This window comes from Gambusia affinis, linkage group LG03 (genome assembly GCF_019740435.1).
Source record: "Gambusia affinis linkage group LG03, SWU_Gaff_1.0, whole genome shotgun sequence".
NCBI classification, from domain to species: Eukaryota; Metazoa; Chordata; class Actinopteri; order Cyprinodontiformes; family Poeciliidae; genus Gambusia; species Gambusia affinis.
This window is the reverse complement of record NC_057870.1, coordinates 11,944,257-11,964,884: the sequence shown is the minus strand read 5'-3', so window position 1 is coordinate 11,964,884 and position 20,628 is coordinate 11,944,257. Positions and strand designations below refer to the sequence as shown.

At 38.6% G+C, this 20,628-nt stretch overlaps 1 protein-coding gene across 6 annotated transcripts in view; it reads left to right on the top strand.

Moving 5' to 3' along the window:
• fam172a (family with sequence similarity 172 member A) overlaps positions 1-20,628 on the top strand; it is a 157,242-nt gene that overhangs the window by 14,184 nt on the left and 122,430 nt on the right. For all 6 annotated transcript variants that reach the window (XM_044111802.1, XM_044111804.1, XM_044111807.1 and 3 more), the window contains exons 5-6: positions 3,934-3,999; positions 6,566-6,757. In XM_044111802.1, the coding sequence (XP_043967737.1) occupies positions 3,934-3,999; positions 6,566-6,757 (258 nt within the window). The remainder of the gene's footprint in view (positions 1-3,933; positions 4,000-6,565; positions 6,758-20,628) is intronic.

Below are 20,628 nucleotides of genomic sequence, written 5' to 3'. Positions count from 1 at the left end.
ACTTTTGAATTGTTCGGTTCCTTTTTAGTTATTTTCCTTTGTTCTTTTTGTGCCAAATGTTTCCTCTTCCATTATGACTGTTGCTTAGCCTCTTCTTCCTTATTTGGTTCTTTTCCTCCCCTTTGTGCGTGCCTGGGAAGGATCATCTCCTTATTGCCTCAGGTGTGGTCAGCCAAACCAGGCATGACTGCTGTAATCAGTGGGAGAACACACAGGGATGCAGGAAACGCACACAGACTGATTCCTGGAGACACAGTATGTGGGAGGTCTCTGAAAAGCATATCTAGTTGCAGCCACAGTGTTCTTCGTGAAGACCTTGACCTCATGTAAGTGATGAAGAGACTGTTTATGGGGACGATTCCAGATTTGCAAGGAGCTGATGACACAGCCCACCCATTCCAAAGCGTCTCATCAAGGCAGTGCACTGTACCTTTGTTTCTCCTTCTCCACTCCCTCTTCCACTGCTCTGTCCTCTTTGGTGCTCACATCAGTGGGAGCTGGCATGAGACTCTGTCTCCTGAGGATTACTTTGCCATCTCTCCTTTCTTGTCTTCCTCATTTCCTCCCACTGAGCCTCAATCTAAGTCCCTTCCTTCCGCTCTGATCCCCCTTTTCTTGGTTCACCGCCACAATCTTTCCCCTACACAAACAAGCTGCAGTCACAGTGGACACAGCTGCAGAAGTTAGATCAGAGTGTCCCATCTACAGACCCTCTCACAGTTAAGAACAATTGTTCTTTGTTTGATTTCTGCTGAATTTGTTTCTTTCGAGAGACGGATTTAAGAGGATTTTGATAGTTCGGTAACTGTCCTTTATGATGAATGCTGTGATTTGCTCTGCAGCTGAAACTGTGTCTGTTTATTGTTGAACGTATTTGCCTTTGCTTAAAAATAAAGCAGTAATAAATAGTATATGTACTGATTTGAACTAATTTCAATCTATTTCTCTCAATCCCCTTCTTGCTTCTCTTTATGTCCCTTGATAATATTTGCCACATCCACTCCCCATGCTTGTCCTAGTGACAATGGCATTGCAGCTCCCTGCAGGCGTTTCATTAAAGCACTAATAACACATTGGTAATTAGGTGACAAAGAGGCCATTTTTATTGTACTGATCAGCTGCTGAGACATTGTCGTAGGAGGTAACTGATGAAGGACCTATAGTGTGTTCTGGTTTCCATGATCTCTGTATTCTTTTGTCAGTAAATTAGAAATAAATGCTAGTTAGATCTTGTAAGACCAAAGAAAAGCATTTAGATAACCTGATATAAAAGGTTATACACAAATCTGGATATTAAACTTGTACACATTTATTATCGGAGCACACCAGCCTCCTTATCCTATATCAATAGTTCGTGGGCCACCTGAGGCACAGAACAAATAAAATATTGCTAAAGAAATTTCATGTGAAGCCTATTGATGTCATAAAGTATGAGCAAAGCGAGGCCAGGAATCATTTTAGTTCTCACCAGAGCAGCTGACATTTTAGCGTATTAGCTGCTTGAGGTTTGGTATGTTTCAGTGTTGCTGCTTTAGCTCCTCCAGTCCGTCCCTTCAGCCCACACAGACACAAGGTCAAATGGTAGCATTGATCATATCATCTAGTCTGTCTGTTGGGCTATATCTCTGTGTCATAACACTAACATTTGTATATTACCTGATTTTGTTCTTTCTTCTTCTGAGATAAAGCCATTATTATATTGGTCTTATCAGGGCATTGAGTGTATGAGTGAAGCTTTTCTCTCTATGACTTTGGTCTTGCCATTTCAACAATTATCCACAGTTTAGATGGAGTAGAGTTTAAATGAATCTTCTCAAGGTTGACATTTTAAATAATATTTTTCCTCTGCATACATCAAAACTTATGAAAATAATAAAAGTCCTGCCACTTCTGGATTGGGTTAATCTAAAGATTTCCCAAGTTGATTTTCTATATATATATATATATATATATATATATATATATATATATATATATATATATATATATATATATATATATATATATATATATATATATATATATATATATATATTTCATTACAAATTGATATCCTAACCTCATAGCTAGTTTTTTATTTTATTATTAACCAGTGTTTGCACACAATGTTAACATGTTCTACCTATTTGATAATATAGTTTATAGCATATGTTAAGGGTATTTGATTGGATTGACCACCACAGAGTAGTGCAGAATTGTGATAATAAATAATAAAATAATTCAATGGTTCCAAACATTTTATGAATAAAAAAATATGTCAACCCGACATCTTTATTTAGCCCCTCTTAGTCAGTACTTCAATGAACTACCATTTGCTGCAATTACTCCAGTTCGGTCAGACTGTATGGAGAGCATTTCTTCAAATCTTGCCACTGATTATTAATTGCAGTTTGTCTTGGTTATTTTAGCACACGGATATACTTAAATCTAAACCATTCTACTATAGTTCTGTATGCTTGTAAGAGCTGTGTTCTGCAGGAAGGCAACTCTTTGCATAAGTATTTGGTACTTCTAAAAGGTTCACTTTAGAAGCACCAAATTCGTGGATTGCTTAAATTTTGTCATGTGACAAGGAACTCTCATTTCAGCAGTAGAATCCTGTAGCTGCTTCTTTGATTGATGCGCTACTAACCTCGAAGTTTAGGGAAACGGCCATATCCTCATAGGTTTGCAGTTATGTCAAACTTATTCCATTTTCAATTAGAGAATCAAATAGTTCTCTCATTTTATAAATGAAACTCGCCTTAAACATCTCCAGACTTGTTTGGATCATTGCTTGGTCTTGACATCTGAAGGCATTCTGTTGCATTTGACAACTGTGTATTAATATCTCCTCACTTTAAAATTATGTGACGGTTCCACTTAACAAAAACTGAAAATATTAAAAGGAAATGAATGGCTCTGTAAGACAATGTGTGCACAATCTGTTGTTGTTAAGTCAAAGTGAAGTTCTCCTCTTTCCACACTTAGCTGACATCTGAGCTTCATCTCTTGTGCTTTGACGCGCAATGGTCTTTGGTAGATCCTTGTTTGTGTTCGAAGTCAGTCATTTCAGCATGACTGGAGCGCCGACACGCTTTGTGACTGTGGCGCCACCGCTGGCCTTTGGTTTCCTGATTTAGTAAGGATGATACTTCAAAAGCGCATGGAAGTAAGACTTCACAGCACAGCATGACACCAGGCTGCTCAGCTCTCCCCGTGGTGCATCCACCCAACACAGCGTTGTTACGACAGACGGGACACATGGCTTCTCTTACCGCTGGGGGAACCATCATCAATTGCTGCGCTGCATCTTATAGCTACTGGTTGTGTTTGCTGTCATCTGTTCTCAGTCTTTTGTTCTCTGTATGTGTCTTTCGCACCTGATCAAGAATTAAAATCTGTTCCACAAAGTGCTCCTGTCTGTTCTCAGTTGAGCAGGATACAAGTGGAAAAAAAAAATGAAAAGAAGGAAAGAGAAACGGGGAAAAAAGGGGAAAAGAACGTTGCTAATGTCACTGAACCATGAAAGGCTTGGCCTGGGGTAGGAGTGACTTTGTATACAAGGTTCTTTAGTTCTGTGGCTGCAGGGATAAACACAACTTACATCAGCCCTTTGCATGTACAGGAGATTTCCTCTCCTGGCACTTTCAACCTCAACAGTCTGACTGTACTGTACATGCAAACACACACGCACACATGTACAGTATAAAACCAGACTCTTTCAAGTCGTTTGCATGCGCACAAACACTAGAGGGCAAATGGGGGTTTTGAGGAGCATTTCTATATTTTTGGTGGCAAGTATAACAGTGGATGCTGCTTCCTTGTTCACATGTGTACACAGTTTCTCTTTCACAGATTTATTTGTATCAGCAGCCAGGAAGAATATTAACTCCATCAGACAGTGTTATCAGTATATCTGACTCAGTGCCTTTTCTGCTTTTTTTTTTTCAGATCATCACTAAGTATGTTTACGAACTGTTGGAGAAAAAGTGCAACTTGACTAAAGAATTTCTTCCTGTAAGTATCTTGAAAATTAAGAGAATTTAAATATAACTATGGTCTTTGCAAAACTATTCATGGGCATTGAACATTTCCATATTTTCCTATATTGCAGTGTTTTACTGGGGTCTTGCTTGAAAAGCACAACACAAGGTAGTGCTTAATTGCACTCAAATGTAGCCTTTGAGCTACTTTATAGCAGTGATTTGGAGATTTTTCTTTTATAAATAAGAATCTTAAAAAACTGCATTCATATTCAGACTCCAATAGCCAGTACTTTGAAAAACACATTTTATTTAAATTAAATGTGCAACTCTTTAGAGATAGTAAACCCTTTACATCAAGAGATGGACATTTTTCTCATTTTTCTTTGCAAAATAGCTCAAACTCAGGTAGAACTTCAAGTTTTACCACAGATTCTTAATCTGCTCATGGTCTACAGTTTGGTTGGGCCATTTTAACACATAAGGCCATTGTCCTGCTGGAATATTTAGTGGTTTGCACACTTGTTTCTCCAGTATTGCTCTGCATTTAGCTCCACCCATCTTCAAATCAGTTCTGACCACCTTCTTAAAGAAAAGAAGCTCCAACTCATGATACTGCCGCCACCATGTTTCACCACGGTGTGTTAAATGGTGAAGTGCAATGTTTGCATTCAGAAACTTCAACTTCAGTCTCATCTAACCTGGACACCTTCTTGACAAAGTTTGTTTTTGTTAGTGAACATGCAACTTGTGACAAATTGCAGCGGAGCGTTCTTATGAATTAAATTGAACTAGTCTTGATTCTGTTTATTTACTAAATAGAAGTAGATAAATTTTTGTTTAGTAAATAAACAGAAGAGCTCCATGAAGAGCTCTTTCTAGAAAGAAGAGCTATTCATGGAACAGCTGTGTAAAATAAACATGTGGAATCTGTTTAGTAAGGTGACTTTTGAAAACAGTTGCATGGATTTTCTTTTCTAGGTGTATTACAGTAAATGAAGCCTTTCTGTTTGTCTGCCACATAAAATGCAAATATATACACTGAAGTGTGTGGGCTCAACAGTACAAAATGTGAAAAAGGCCATGTGTTGTGAATATTGTAAGGTACTGTGAATGATCAGGCTTCGAAGTGATAATGGATGTCCTATTTAGAAATAAAAAAAAATAAGAAAGGTGGATTTTGAGAAGGCGGCTTTCCTAATTCTCCATCAGTTTTTCTTTTTATGTCTTCCTCATATTCTCTGTCTTTCCCAACTGCACACATCCTTTGTGCAAAAGTGTCTCCTCCACAAATTAGAACTGGATTGTGATGTGTCATTTCAAATAGGCACAGCATGCTGATGCTTAATCTGTTTTGCATTCATTTGGGCTGAAGGCGACTTTCCACTCTGCCATTGTGGTGGTATTCTTTGCCCAGCTCATCCAGGCTCAGTGCACATTCTTGATCCCTTTTTATTTGTTGTCGGAGGCTTGTTGTCTCTTTTTTTTCTGGCCCCTTTTTACCTCTCTATCCCTGCTCTTTTTCTGTTTACAAAAATGGCGATCATTTTTCAGAACCAGTTTTATAGCGATGTTAGGAAGCACTGGTGTTTAGAAGCATGCCAGAGTTAGCCAGAGCACTAACAGTGTCTATAAATCACCTAGCCGGAGTCAGCGCCTTTCATTAGCCCCCATACACTTTTACTGGTTTATCTGCTTGGCCTATTTATCTCATTATTCCACTGGAAAATTGCTCTCCTATACTTCTCTTCTGCCCACCCGCCTGCATGAATACTGAGAGTGTGCGTGTGTGTATTTTAGCGTGTTAGTGGTGGGTCCGTCCACCTGCGTAGCATTGAACTTATGACCGCAGATTTTAAGAAGATTAACCGCAGCCAAGTATAAGGAGAGAGAATGAAGGAGCACAGGAGAATAAAGGGTAAGATTTTCTCCCCCACTTGGCCCTCTTTGTCTGTTTGGATTAAGTTCTTGCAGCTGCCACCCATAGCTTTTATGGACAGTGTCTCCTTAGAGATTCTTCCAAGCATACTTGAGAGGGATGCAAAGAAGCCAGGGACGTGGATGAAGCACAGACTTTGTGCTTTCTGACATTTCCATCCTTAGCGGTACACCAGACCCACCATGAGTGTTTGTTGGGGAAAAAATATGTCATTAAAGTCCAAGAACAATTAAGACCTCGTTTCAAAATGTGTACTTATATGGGTCCTCATGCATCATATTTATATCACATGGATATAAATATAGATTAATAATTATACATTTCTTTGTTTCACTTTACAAGTATAAAGAGTACATTTAAAAAATGCTTCAGTTACATTTTTAAAGAAATTGTTAGATGTTTAACAGTCGTGCCACTACTGGTTTTGTTGAGAACAGTTATTCCTTTACATGGGATTTTCTTCCTCTTAGTAAATGTTGGAAAAATTGGATTGTTGCTAAAACATCTTTCAGATTTTGCTGTTGCAAGACCTTTTTTGTAACATTTGTCAAATAAATTTCTAAAGAAGTATACTCCAAGTTCATGCCTTCAAATTAATTTTGTGATTAAAAACATTGTACTTGTTTTTGTGACTTTTTATTTTCTTTTGCTTCATCTTCAGGTGGATGCTACAGATGATGAACCCAGAAGTTTTATCTACCTTAGCACAGATGCCTTGACTAATCCAAACAAGCTGCTCGTGCTTATCCAGGGCAGTGGTGTGGTGCGGGCTGGTCAATGGGCCCGTAGGCTTATCATTAACCAGGACCTGGACTCAGGAACACAGATCCCTTTCATCATGAAGGCCATGGAGGTAGGGTCTCAGTATTGTCCAAAACTAAACAAATTTTGCGTTAAATTGTGGTACTTCTCAGTAATCATTTTTGTCCTATTAATGAATTTTAAGCTTAAATTAAATGTGCGCTTATCCAACCTTACTTGTGAGTAGCATGTTCGGGTGAGTAATTTATCACTGTGAGGTTTGTCACCTCACACTATGTGTACCATCAACTTAATTCATTTTAACTGCATTGTACAATTTATACAAGTGCAGGATGGAAAGAAGAGTTTACCCTGGGGTTATATAAAAATTACATGATGATGAACAGTTGTAGTGTTCTGCAGCATCACATAACCCTGGCACCACAAACAAGAAACAAAGCCAGACATTCATTCTCAGGTGCAAACCTCAACTCAGTACTCTTGAAAGACACTTTAAGTAAAGCATCATCAGCTCAGAATTTAAGCTCATATTGCCACATTTGTAAAATGAAGCATATTTGTCAGTGTAATCATGATCATGCAAGGAAACTTTTATGTAGCTTTATAATGCATGATTTCTGTGGGATCGGAGTTGAGGTGAAACAGCAGAGATAATATGAAGCAAATATTTTGTCTGTGCTGACCACAAGATTACTAAGAAATGTACACATCTCTGTGTCAGCAAGCAAAAGGTGGCTTCGCCTGTCTCATTATTTTCCTCCCTATCTTTGTGCTCATTTGTCAGTGTGACCACGAGTATCTATGTAATTTAATCGGCCTGCTGTTCAAATTGACTTTGGGGATACCGCTCTCCCCTTCTCTCACCCATTCCTTCGCTTCATCCACCTAAATATGATAAAGACCTTGCCTGCTATATAAAGCTCTCTCCTGCTGTGTACAACTGTGGAAAAGGTTGGGGTTACACGCCTGTCCGTATGTTCTGGCATGAATTTTCCAGGTATCCTGAAACATGCCTTCCACAGTCTGCCTGCTCTCACCGTTCAAAAAGAAAAGCTTGCGCTGCACTGAGGCAAAGTGACAGCTTAGATATAGAGAACATGGGTGTGTAGTGAGAGTGTTGCCCATTCATCACTGTAAACAAGAAATCATGTTCTCGCACCCTGACAAATCATCATCCAGGCAGAAGGCAAACACAAGCATTGTAGTGTGTTTGTGAGCTGGAAAGACAGCTGCGCACATTTCCACTCAGTTCATGCTGTCTGCGACTGTTAAAGATATGTTTGTGGTTTATTATGTCATACTGGGAAATTTGTCTTGATATCCTTCCAAGCACATGCACAGAAGAGGACTCTGCTGAACCTTCAGAGAGAATAACTATAATAATATGTAATGGATTTTCTCCCCAAAACTTTTGCTTATTCAATCATAAATCTTATATAATATACAGTTGAAACCTGATATTTACACAGACTTTATGAATGAAGCTTAACCTTTTTTTTCCTCACTGTTTGACATTAAATATTTTTCATTCATTTTTCAATTCATGTCTGTTAGAATTACCAACATTATTTGTTTCTGATAAATGTCAGAACCATGAGTATCAGAAAAGTACATATAGTTCCTTAGTATTTTGGCACAATTCCTTAATATTTTTGTCATCTATAAATTAGCTTCTTAGATGCTACTGCTTGAACTGACTTGAACACTGACTTATGCTGCAGGCATAACCTGCTTTTCTCTTCACATTCATCAATGCTGCTACAATAAAGTCTGTATTTAAACAGAATTGTTTTCAATTCTGTTTTCTGTACATATATATACTATATACAGTTTATACATATATATGTTTAAAGATGGTTTATATGCTTAAGCATATAAACCATGGCACCTTTTTTACAATTTAAAATTTAATTTAAAAATATTGATACGTGATTAAATGTTGACATTATTGCTACACTTTTGTCTGGTTTAAATTTATTTCAATTTTACAAAAGTAATTTTTATTATCTGTGACCAGCTGACCGGAAATGTAAAGCCTAACGTAAAGGGTCACATGGAGCTCAATCAGGTAATGCTGGAGTTTTTACCTTTTCAAAACACACCAGCACCCAGAGACCTAACAGTTAATTTGGCTCAGAGATGTTGGGAGTATGCATGTGTGGTTGTGCAAGAAGGTGCACCTGCACTATACTGAAAGTTTTTGGCAGGTTTCTTGAAAGTCTGAGTCAGCCTTCTTTGTTTTAAAATGGTTCTGCATCTGCCAATTAGATGATTTTTGGAGAAAAAGAACCAGCACTGATTGCATCTTTTAATCATAGACTTGCACAGCTACAATGCGACACAGATGCATCGACACACATGCATAAAGAAAGGAGAATAAGTATTATGGTTTTATATGGGAAATATCTTCTGCCCTCCTTTGCTTGTTGTAGTACAATGACCACATATTAATGTGATTTAAGAAATACATGTGTTTAAATTCTAAAGTGTTTACACATGAACATGCACTGATCCAGAAAACATGCACACACAGACACGCGTCACATCAGGTGAAGGATGTGTTTCTGACACTTGGCAGACTGTGTATAGTAATACTAAGTTAGGGGAAGAAATTTTTGCTGTCTTTGCAGGCCTCTTGCATGTTGTCTTCCATGCATGTGTGCGCACATGGAAGAGGTGTAACTCCCAAAGCCTAGAGGTAAAATGACAGGTGAGAGGAAAGAGAGGAGGCTGCTCCAGCAACATCCAAAGTACGGATGGAAAGAGAAAGGAATCTGAGATGGGAAGCGGGGGTGTATTGGGTGCAGGAGATGGGATTATGATTGGCTGGACGAGGACAGAGGAGGAAAGAAGGAGAAGGGTACAGAAAGGATTGATTCGGGAAGAGAAAAATGAGAGAAGGATGAGGGAGTGACTGCAAATGGGGTGGGACTGGCAGAGGAGAGACGGGAGTATTGAGGGAGAGTAGGCAGAAGGCAGCCATCTGACAGCTCCACTACTGGGAGAGGGCCTCTTAATGACAGCTTATTCCTTCATGATTTCAATTCCTGACAGTCGACAGGTCTGCTTGTTGCATCATGGCAGCTGTATCATTACCTTCTGGCCCTGTCAATGCTCTGCATCCTGAGACTGAGATGGTGGATGAGGAGGGTGCATGGAGTGGGGCTGCAGAGGGGGTGATGGTGGGTTGGTTGCGGAGACAGTAAGGTTACAGTTAAAATAATTGAGCAAGGAGGGGATATTGAATATTAAAAGGCAGGTTCATTAGCTGCAGTCAATTGCTGATGTAGCCAATAAGAACCTGGACTGAAGTTAGTTTATGTCCACACTGAAGGACTTCTTACATTCACTGTAATGTGGTCTTTCCTCATTTCTCTTATGTACATTCAGTACATCCTAGATTTTAAAATGAAGACAACGTAGCATTCACTTTTTTGGCTTCAGCCTTTTTAAAAGTTTTTATACTTTTCTTCTTTAAGGCACACTTATCTTGCCACAAACGCTAGAAGAACAAAATTTGCCTTAAGTTTTGAAGGAAATACTTAAGACTTAAAAAATACTTTTATAATTTGTAAGCACCAAGATCCAGCTGGTTGGCTGTTCAAATGATCAGGAATCTTCAGCAAAGATGAAAAAAAAAATTAGTTTAATCTTTATTTAACTGCAATAACAGTGTGATTATCAAAAATAGTTTAAGTCTTGTTTGTTTAATCACAATTTGTTGTTTATGTGTTAAACCAACACAAATTAGTGGATTACAAAGAGGTGGATGTTATTTAGAGGTGCATTACTGATGCCTCTAAATAACATCCACTGCAACCAACAGCCCTTACAAGTCATTCATAAATATATTTAATGTTTGTGATTGAGGTTTGTTAGAGAACATTAGTAAGCAAACTGCATTCAGAAGATCAGCGAGGGAAGTTGCATAGACATTTAGATCAAGGTTATGAAATATTATCTGTCTTGAAGCATTTTATAGAGCACTGTTTAATTTGAAATCTATACAAAAAAGACTATGGTAAAACTACAAACTTAGCAAGACAATCGGATGGTAGGATACTGTTAGTCAGAGTAGCAGCTGTAACTCTGGAAGAGCTTCTTAGATCCATATGTCAGGTTGGAGATTCTGTCAAAAGGATTATAAGTTGAAAACTCAATAAAATTGGGCTTTTTGAAATAAAAACTAACACTAACTTTGAACTCGCCCTCTTCCTGTTAAAACATAATATTAGTACCATTCTGAAAATTCTTGTTCATAGATACTCTCTACCCCCTCTAAACCATATATCATTTTCTTTGACTCTTCACATTTATGCAAAACTTTTTGTCACATAAACTCTTTCATACATGTCAACATTTCTAGTAATCTGGCAATAAAGAGAGACGTTCTAGGTTTAGAAATGGGTTTGCAAAGCCTTGTATGCTCTGTTAGTATAAATAACTTAATTTTAGAGTCACTAATAGAAAACCCAATCTGTGGCTGCTGTCACCCTGTCATCTTCACTTCTCACGCAAGGGCCCTCTGCCACTCTCTTGATAGTGAGTCAGCCACAATGCTGGAGTCTCATTGGGAAGAAAGGCGGGGTGTGATGTTTTCAGGAGTGTGTCAAAAGCCTTGGGGTTTCTATCTACCCTGAATTTCAATGGGAGGCTGAAAGGGGGCAGTGAGGCAGACAAACTCAAACACAGAAATCCCACTAATTTCTGTCAGCCCCCTCCTTCTTTTTCCCTTTTTTTCCCTCTTTTGCCAGATGATGTCTTCTTCAACATCAGCTGCACACTCTGTTTGTGTTGTGTCACAACATTTATATTATCATGTTCTTCATCTCTTAAGTCAATTCTTTTGCTCTCTTTCTCATTAGTTCATCCCCTACCCACTGAAGTTCTATTTAACCCGTATGTAAATGTGTTTTCCTCCTGTGTAACCAAGGAACCATGTTGCATGTTCTGGTCATGCTCAGGGCATCAGGTGGCTGCACAGGTCAGGTATCATTCTGCCAGCAAGTGAGCTTTAGCCAGAGGACAATTTTAATGTTGGTGAGCAAGTATGTGTCCGTTAAAGCCTGTAAGATGCTCCGCCTTGCCATGGCCTTGTAACAGTAGCCTTACAAGCAACACACACTGAGGCACATACACACACCTCCAGGTGGGAAGGTTTCAGCTCAGATCAATGCACTTGACACGTTCAAAGGCGGCTGTGGGGTCTGGACTTGCTCTCGGGTTAAACCTCTTTTAAATAGTCTCCCCTGGGAAGGCAGCTGTCAATAACCCACCATAATTACTGGGGCCAAGCCGCCAAGGGCTTGGCTGCATGGGCCAAATTAAAAATTGATCAGAGGGAGAGAAAACATTATTTTTGTGGTGGTATTCCCTGTCCTAACAGCACTGCTGCTGCCGTATGCGAAATTTCATCAACTGACGTCCAAGCTTGATATCTAGAGACCCATTTATCTATCGGCCCTCTCACTTTCTTCCCCACGAACAATGGAGAGATCTCCAGGTTGAAAAAGATACATTTGCATATTAAGTGCCTTTTGCGTTATGTATGCGAATGTACATGTAAGTTAGCGTACGATTGTGCATACTGCATGAGAATGCAGCTGATTGCTATGTGCTCCAGGTAATCGTACATCATCCCCTATCTGTGTTGTGTGTCCACACCTTGTAGCAGAGCATTGATTGTAGTTTTATTGACTTTCTCTTGGCAAGGAGCCAGTATTTGTTTCTTAGAGAATGATATGAAGACGATATGTTCATCCTCAGGCCAGGAAAACACAGAGGTTGTTGTTTCAAAAGACATTGATAAATGAGGACAGTTTGCAGTAGATAAATATTGTGTTATCTTGTTTAGGAATTATTGTGTCTGTAACTTTGGTCTTTGTTGTGCTTTTAACAGTTACTTAGCAAATACTAGAACCTGTTATTCTGACCCAGACTTAGCTTAATAAATAGCTAAAATTGAATTTTAACATTTTGGCCAGAAATCCAGTAATTTAAACAATATCTTTCAACTCTATCACTATGTGCTGTGCAGTATAAGGGAATAATGATACGCAATAACAGTGGTCTGTGTTATTCAATGAATACATTTTCCCCATTCATTCATTGAGATGAATGGGAAACAATTGCAGTACAAGTACATTTAACAATGTGATCTGTGATAAAGTACTTAGATCAGTCTTCCTGTTAGTTGCTGAAAATTTGAACTGCAGAAATATCTTAACATGTTGTAGAAAATAACAGCTAAGAATAACTTCTTCTTGTTCTTACTCTGACTTGATATTGAACACCTGACCGATGGTGAAAATGGCTTACGTTGTGTCTTTTATCATTAACAATTTCCACGTGACCAGAGTTGGTGTTACTTTGACTAGATGGTTCATATGTCCTATGTACAACACAGTACATAATATACATTGAGATGAATGGGAAACAAATGCAGTACAAGTACATTTAAATATGCACTTTTGTTGGTTTGTTGTTGGAGGTTGTGAGAGGGGAATTAATTACATAAAAAAAAAGAATATCTAATTGTACAGACTTGTAGCTCAAGCATCATTATTGACTTGATTTTTTTTTTCCTCTTGAAATTAACAAATTACACCATCAAAAAGGCTGTCTTTGTGTGTATGTGCATGATTGAGTGTGTGTTTGCAATTGTCTGTATATGTGAGGGGTGGGTAGTAGGTCATTTGCAGCTGCAGGCTGTTTATGTGTGTCCCAATGGGAAGGTCTTGTTTAGTCTCTATGCCAGAAGGCCCCAGGCAGTGGGTGGTGGATGCCTCTTCACTCTCTCACTGGGAACACTCTTCTACGGCCAATATAATCATGCAAAAACACATAGACACTCACGCATACCCGCAGAAAAATCCTGATATCTTTAGTAAAGTCGACTTTCTGTGCAGCAGCATATTCACTTTCTGACAGCTGTAACATAACAGCTTTTCTCTGCGTTTCAATGCAGGGGTCTTCAACCCTAGTCATCCTGCAGGCTTTAGATGCATCCCTGCTCCAACACAGATGAATCAAATGATTGAATTACATCTGCAGGATTCCATCATGTTTGGCAAAGGCCAAAAAACAAGCTGTTCATTTGATTCAGGTGTGTTGAAGCGGGGTTGCATCCCACCCCTGCAGGACTGTAGATCTAGAGGACTAAGGTCAGAGACTCTTGTTTTAATATGTATGTGTGTGTGTGTGTTTTAAAGTGTTTGTATCTACCAATAAAACATACAGATCCATAGGCTACACCGGCACACTTAAAGGCTCCTTCCTTCTGCTCTAAATTTGACAAGTCTCCTTTCTTACAGCATGTTTACACAGGTTAAAAGTGCGTTGCTGTTGACAATCCAGAGGGAAATCGAGTTTTGTGATGAGTAAGTATTGAGGATATCAGTGACCTACTGTGAATTTTGTCTACACACAGTGAAAGAGACAAACATGCCTACACACTACAATGAAATGCTGAGAATCTCTCAGGGTTAAAGTTGAAAACTGCTGTAATCTCTCCAGTACTGGTCTCAAACTTCTATACTTTGTGTGCCATGCTTTGATCGATGAGAACAAACTTGTGTTTAAATAGGGGTTATGTAGGTTCGGGGGGTATGTTAGGGTTAGAGGCAGACAACAGCAAATATTTCCAATGCCAAACATTTGGTTGAAAATAAAGTAGATGCTGCAAGCTTCCCACCGGTTTTCTGAGGGGCAATAAATATTTATAACTTTTCATGCAGGATGTTGTGCTGCTTTACCCGCATTTACCCCACTGGACAGTTACCCATAGAGATGATTCTGTCTATGTATATTTATTACAGGGTGTTTGTGGGGTTGTAAAAGGAATTAGAAGGTAGAAATGAAATGTGCAAAATTTTATTCCATTAAAAAGTGCTACACATCACCTGACGATGTATGAACAACCACCCAACTATACTTAATTCTCCATTTGTGATAAGTACAAGTGCATCTCCTAAAAATCCTGTGAATTTAATCTAGTTTTATGTACAAGTAGGGCCTGATCTATATCAATGTCAAAATGAGATTGGTCAGTGTCCTTTCGCGCCTAAGTTGCCATATGCTCAAGGCTAACTGGAATCCTATGCACCAGATCACAATCATAGAACTTCCAAATTTACCCATCACTGTATCGGAACTTTTTCCCTGTGTACGATACCGGGACATTTTCTGGTGTTGTAAAAGTTTTACGTCAATCTGCTGTGGCTTGTTATGTCACAATCCTTACCCATACACCTTAACAAACATGTTTCTGTCATACACATAAGGGACGATGGCAACCTGTCAAATTTGTGGTGAAGTGACAGGACTGATGTGCAGACATCCACTAATGAAAAGGATTTTATTAAAGAAAACTTACAAATCACAGGGATAGTAAGAACAGAGGAAGGGACTAGATATGAATGAATGCATAAAAATGGATTTTTGGCACTGAACAGTAAAAATAAAGAGGTCGTATCAATGGCAGATCAGGTGAAACACGTGGGGATGATGATGCAGTGCAGGTGAATGGCATGAACAAAGATCTGTAAGTATTTGAAATTGAGAAATAACAATGTAATGCCAAAAATATTTTGAGAAATAATCACGTTTTTACTATACCTAAAATATGAAGCTCTTCTGTCATACCTAAATATAATGACTGAAATATAGAGTTTATCAGGTATTATGGATTTGTTGTGCAATAAAGTGCATGGAATCATCAAGCCAGGTTTCTAAATCTAACTTGCCCATGTATAATATACATTCATTGTTTCTTTGTAGAAGAACAATTTATTGATGTAGAAAAAACACATGTAAATTAAGGTGAGTATTCATCCTGTAACTTTTTTAGAGATGCAGGGTGCTCTGAGATGAGAAACAAGCCATATGAAGAATATACTGTCACCTTATGCATAAATATTATGCAAGGAAACAGTATGTATGACAGACCATATTTTTTAGAGGAAACGAGTCAAATTTCAATGGCGATACAACACTGGGAGATGTAATCAGGTTTTGTATGTGTGTGCTAATGTCACTTTTGAGACATTGCAACTCCCTCATAGTTTTTCCTCATATTTTCTGTATATTATGCTGCAAAAATGCTGACATCAGATTGCACATTTTCTTCAAGACACAGCAACCATTAAACACATCTTTAGATTTGTCATAATGTGTCGATTACTTGCCTTTGTACCTTGTCATCAGTTTCATCATGCTCAACACCACTCCTTATACTTGATCTGGCCCTCCTCACCGCTGTCTAGTGCTGTAGGTCTGACGATTTGTGTTATTAGCCCACTCTCTGCTGACAGTCTATATCTTAAGCCCCTCAGGAGCACACTGTACTATGCTTGGCTGACTTGTTTGCACTAATGTCAGGTTTTTACATTTAGCAGCCCGTTACCATATGCTACTGTGCTGCTGTCACCCCCGATGCCAGTCAAATAAGTGTCAGTCTAAGCTCATAAGTGTGCACATTACAGAATGGAAACATTAAAAATGACAGATCATATACACAAGCAGTAAGTCATCCATACATTTACCATACTGTTGACAAGACAACTGCAGACAAATGAGACAAGACCTAAAGAGGACGCATTCTGTTTCAGATGCTTAGGAGCACAATATGGGCTTTCACCTGGAAGACCCTGTCATGTTACTCTTCATTAAGCAGATTGAAAGGTTCAGCAGCATCTACTGTGATACGTCAAGTAAGATTATTGTTAAAAAAAAACAAAAAACTTGTAAAATATACCCATACTCATGTATGGCAAGGTGGCCACACTTACAGTGCTTTATATGGTTCTGCATATCACATTTGTTATTTTCTACCCATTCATGGGCATGGAGGCATTCTGTTGATGTCTGATCAGTCAACCTCTTGACCCGAGATGCTATTGAGCACAATTCATACATATAGTATAAAATAGACCAATTTGGAGCATCTGCATGTAGAGTAAAAACTGTACATTTTCATGTGGATATAAAATTTTTTGTAGCCTGAAACAACAATTGCTCAAACCACCAGTTTTCCTCATGAGTATTCTTGTTACAGGGGTTCTCTTGGACTTTTTTTTTTTTTTTTTTTTTTACTTCCTTTGTTGTAAAGATTTCATATCAAACACAATAGATAATGTAGGTGTCATCTCTTGAAAAAGGTTATCATTCTTGAACATGAACTCATAATCTCCACCACAACATTTTTCCTGTCTTGTTGGTAATTTTTATCCAAATATTTTGCCTACTTTCTTTTATGCTTGTTGAGCCTTTTCCAATACTGTGTCTTGATATGGTTCAGATTTCAGATGAGTGCATTGATGAAAGGGATATGTAAATGTCACCAGGTCCTACCTTGTACGACTGCAGTGAAAATGTCTGTGGAAAAGTGGGGAGGATGTTTATTCAGACGTAATGCCAAAATTCTGAGTTGCCTTCAGATTCATGGAAACTAGTTCATGTCTGAAAGGGTCTCAAGATAAATACCAGCTCTTCAACAATCTATTTCTTTTCTTTCAATTTGACATTTACACACTTCTTTCTATCCATAAATTGCAGTTCTCTGAGTTCTTCTGTGGTTCCACCATGATCACAGAACATAATATTCAGAAAGGTTTGCATAGCTATTGAATATTGTGTTCTAAGCTCACACAATGAAGGTGTATTTCTTTTGTTCTTCTAATTTTCTGTGCTCTGTGTCATGTTGGAGGTTGTCAGATGTTAAGAGACTTATTTTGTGTTCATTGTTCAGAGATGCATTGTGGCCCTGCAGCTTTTATTTTTTATTTGACCTTGTTCAAACTCCTTATCCACTTTTACTCTTTAGTATTGTGCTTTTTCTTTTCCCTCCCATTCCAAGGTTTATAATTCTTAGTTATTTCTCTACTTGTTTATAGGTGAAAAAACTACAGAAAAGTCACTTTTAAAACATTTTTACTTTGGTCTTTGACTGATCCAGATTGCAGAACCATGAAGGGTTGGGTCACCCTTTGTGAATTCTGCATGGTATTTCTCTATATTTTTTATGCCTTCTTTCTCACTGGGTCTTTTTTTTCTGTTTGTCTCACTCAGTGTCTAAATTTAACATCAGTTAAACTGCTGAGCAGCAGCTACTTTTGGAAGTGATAGAGAAGTAGCATTATAGTAACAGTTACAGTGACACGGTTCTGTACGACCCCGGGGAATGGCAAGAGCGGCGGGTGCTATAATCCATTTTAATTTTCACTGATATCATTGTACCAAAAATGAGGAAGAGCAGCAGAAAGAGAGAAAGGCAAAAAGAGTGGGGAGAAGTGAGATGTCTCAGACCAGAGACTTCACTCTTGCTGACTGCAATGCCTTGTGGTGACCTACTTGCAACCTCTTTGAAGTCCACAGGCTGATCTTTCTCTATAGGCTGCAGAAGAGATCTGCTGCCTGCAGCTTTATTAGATTGATGAAGGAAAAAGAAGCATTAGTTGCGTTTTGTCGTGCTTTCCATTTTTGAACTTGCTACAGAATGCCCCGGGATGACATCTAGTCTTGTTTTAGGTTACATTTTTGGACGTTGTATGTACCATGGTGCATGTGCGTGGGCTCATTTGTTTGTATGTAGCAGATTTTCCTTATTGCAGTGTGTAGCTGTAACGTCATGCCAAAGACATCTTCAATCCTTTAGCCCAGCACATTAGGAGACAGTGGTGCATTGTCAGGAGAGCTGACCTAGAATACTCCAATCACTCTACATTCAGCCCTCTGTCTGCCCTCTCCTGTGATCACCCTGATGCCAATGCTGCAGTCTATACTGTGTGTGTATGTGAAGAAGAAACTCTGCGACTATGACCCAGTTCAATCACTGGTGTTGCCAAGCTTTCCACTGGTGAGGGTATAGATGGTGTGGTAGTCAGATGTGTGCTCTGTTCTGTTACTTTGATTCCTCATGTCTGCTTGGGTATTACCAGCCTGCTATTAGAGTTGTGCCAATTAAAAGATTTGTGCTAAGAGCAAAAAAACAAAAACAAAAAAAAACTGCAAAAATATAAAGGAAGGACCAAAATGACCAGCACCCACCAAACTCTAGCGCTCTGCTGTTGTCACAACCTGATTTATGGTACAGTTTTTCGTAACATTATATATCTTTTATTTTTTAACACATCATTCATAAACTTTGAGTTTGAGTGATGATAACACATCACTGAAGTTTGGTATCAGAATGATATGGTGGCACTTAGCATGGCTACGTCTTCTTATGTTGTACTGGAAATACTGGAAATCTTGTGCTTTCACAGTCAGAATCAACTTTAAACATGTCTTAAGATATTATAGAAAAAGCAGAATATATACCACCTTGCAATTGGCCAGTCATTTGTCTGGGTGGATCAAACTAAAATTGACAGATTTTTCTATTCATCTCGAGCAACTGCTGTTGTATTTGGTTTTTGTGCCTCTATGATTATACACATTTAATACCTATTTAAAGGTTCATGGAATTAAACATAGTGACTCACACAGGTATAGTAAGAGATGGCCGTTCAGTGAACTCTCAATTATCTGAAGCTTTTCTTCTGCACCTCTACATCCCTCCAACCATGCTTCTTCCCACCTGCTCCCCATTGAGAGCCTGTGTGTGCAGACATACTCTGCTGGGGGCTTAACCTTTTTCCTGCTGCACAACACAAAGACACAAAGACATCCATGCTCTTCTTCAATTTGGGTTTCTATTTTTTTAAAAAAAATCCACTTCATTTCCCCTCTTCTCCCTTCCCTGTTCTTTTTTTCTTTCTCTCTCCTTTCCTTTGGCTTTTTTTTTGTAGTTAGCCTGGGGCCATGACAGAGCTTCATCAACCCTTTTGCCTTGGCTATATTGCATACAGGTACCCTCTGCGACTATTTGAAATTACTTAATTAGCTTTAGTGTACAGTGGTTAGTAAGATGCCTTCTCCATCTCCCTGTTCCTCCCCTTCTCTATTTCTTTCTCTGTTCCTTCATAGAAAGGGAAAATGATTGAGCAAACGTGACATATTTAGTGCATTGCTGTATGGTTTCACTTTCTAGGTCATGCTCTGACTGTGGAACTGACTGACCGCCTTTTGCCTGGTAGAACAATGCAATAAATGCTGATGCATGCGTCCAGGTACACACAAGCTTCACGCTGCCTAATTAGATGTTTATTCTAGGATTTTTAGCTTGAGGCAATATTTTTCCCATTATTTGATGCTTTTCATTAATGCAACGTTTATTTATGCTATGGCCACAAAAGAGCTAGCAAAATTTAGTTCAGCTGTTTTTTTCATTCATGTATTTGTTTTGAAGGTTCAGACATATTTAAGCAGTGTTTTGTTGTGTTGACTGTTCTGGCACAAATTCTCACACATCTGCAATCAAATTCTTTGAGCTCAAACAGCCAGCTTTTCCTATTTTCAGTCAAGGTATGGTCACCGGTGATATAGATAGCAGACGATACTTTATTTTAGATCTTAGGTTTCTTCAGAGAGGCTGTTTCTTACTCGACCATTGAGATCAAGAAGAGAATGTCTGTGTCCTCCCAAATACAATGGTTGCAGTGGGAATGGGAACGGAAACGGTGCTGTGTGCTGAGTTTTGCAGTTCTTTGACATCACGGGGATTCCAGCTGTGGAACTCCTCCTTCCTGGAAGCGGTCATGAAGATGGGTAAATAATTTACCAATCTGTTCATTCTTTTCCTCTCCCAATGGTTGGGACCAACACATATAAGCAAAAAAACAAAAAAACAAAATCTGTATTGTATAATTTTTCTTAAACTATCATGATAAGATTTCTTGCATTTTATTTTTTTCGTTATAAATACAATCAAACAGATGGTGGTGAGGCTTGTGCCTTTATATAGAGGCTGTTGGTCTCTGGTGCAGTTCCAGGGGAGCTTTTGCTGCATGTCTTCCCCTAATCTCACTGTCCATTCCTTGTCTGAATAGTGTAAATGGGAGCAACTACAACCAAAAGAACTAA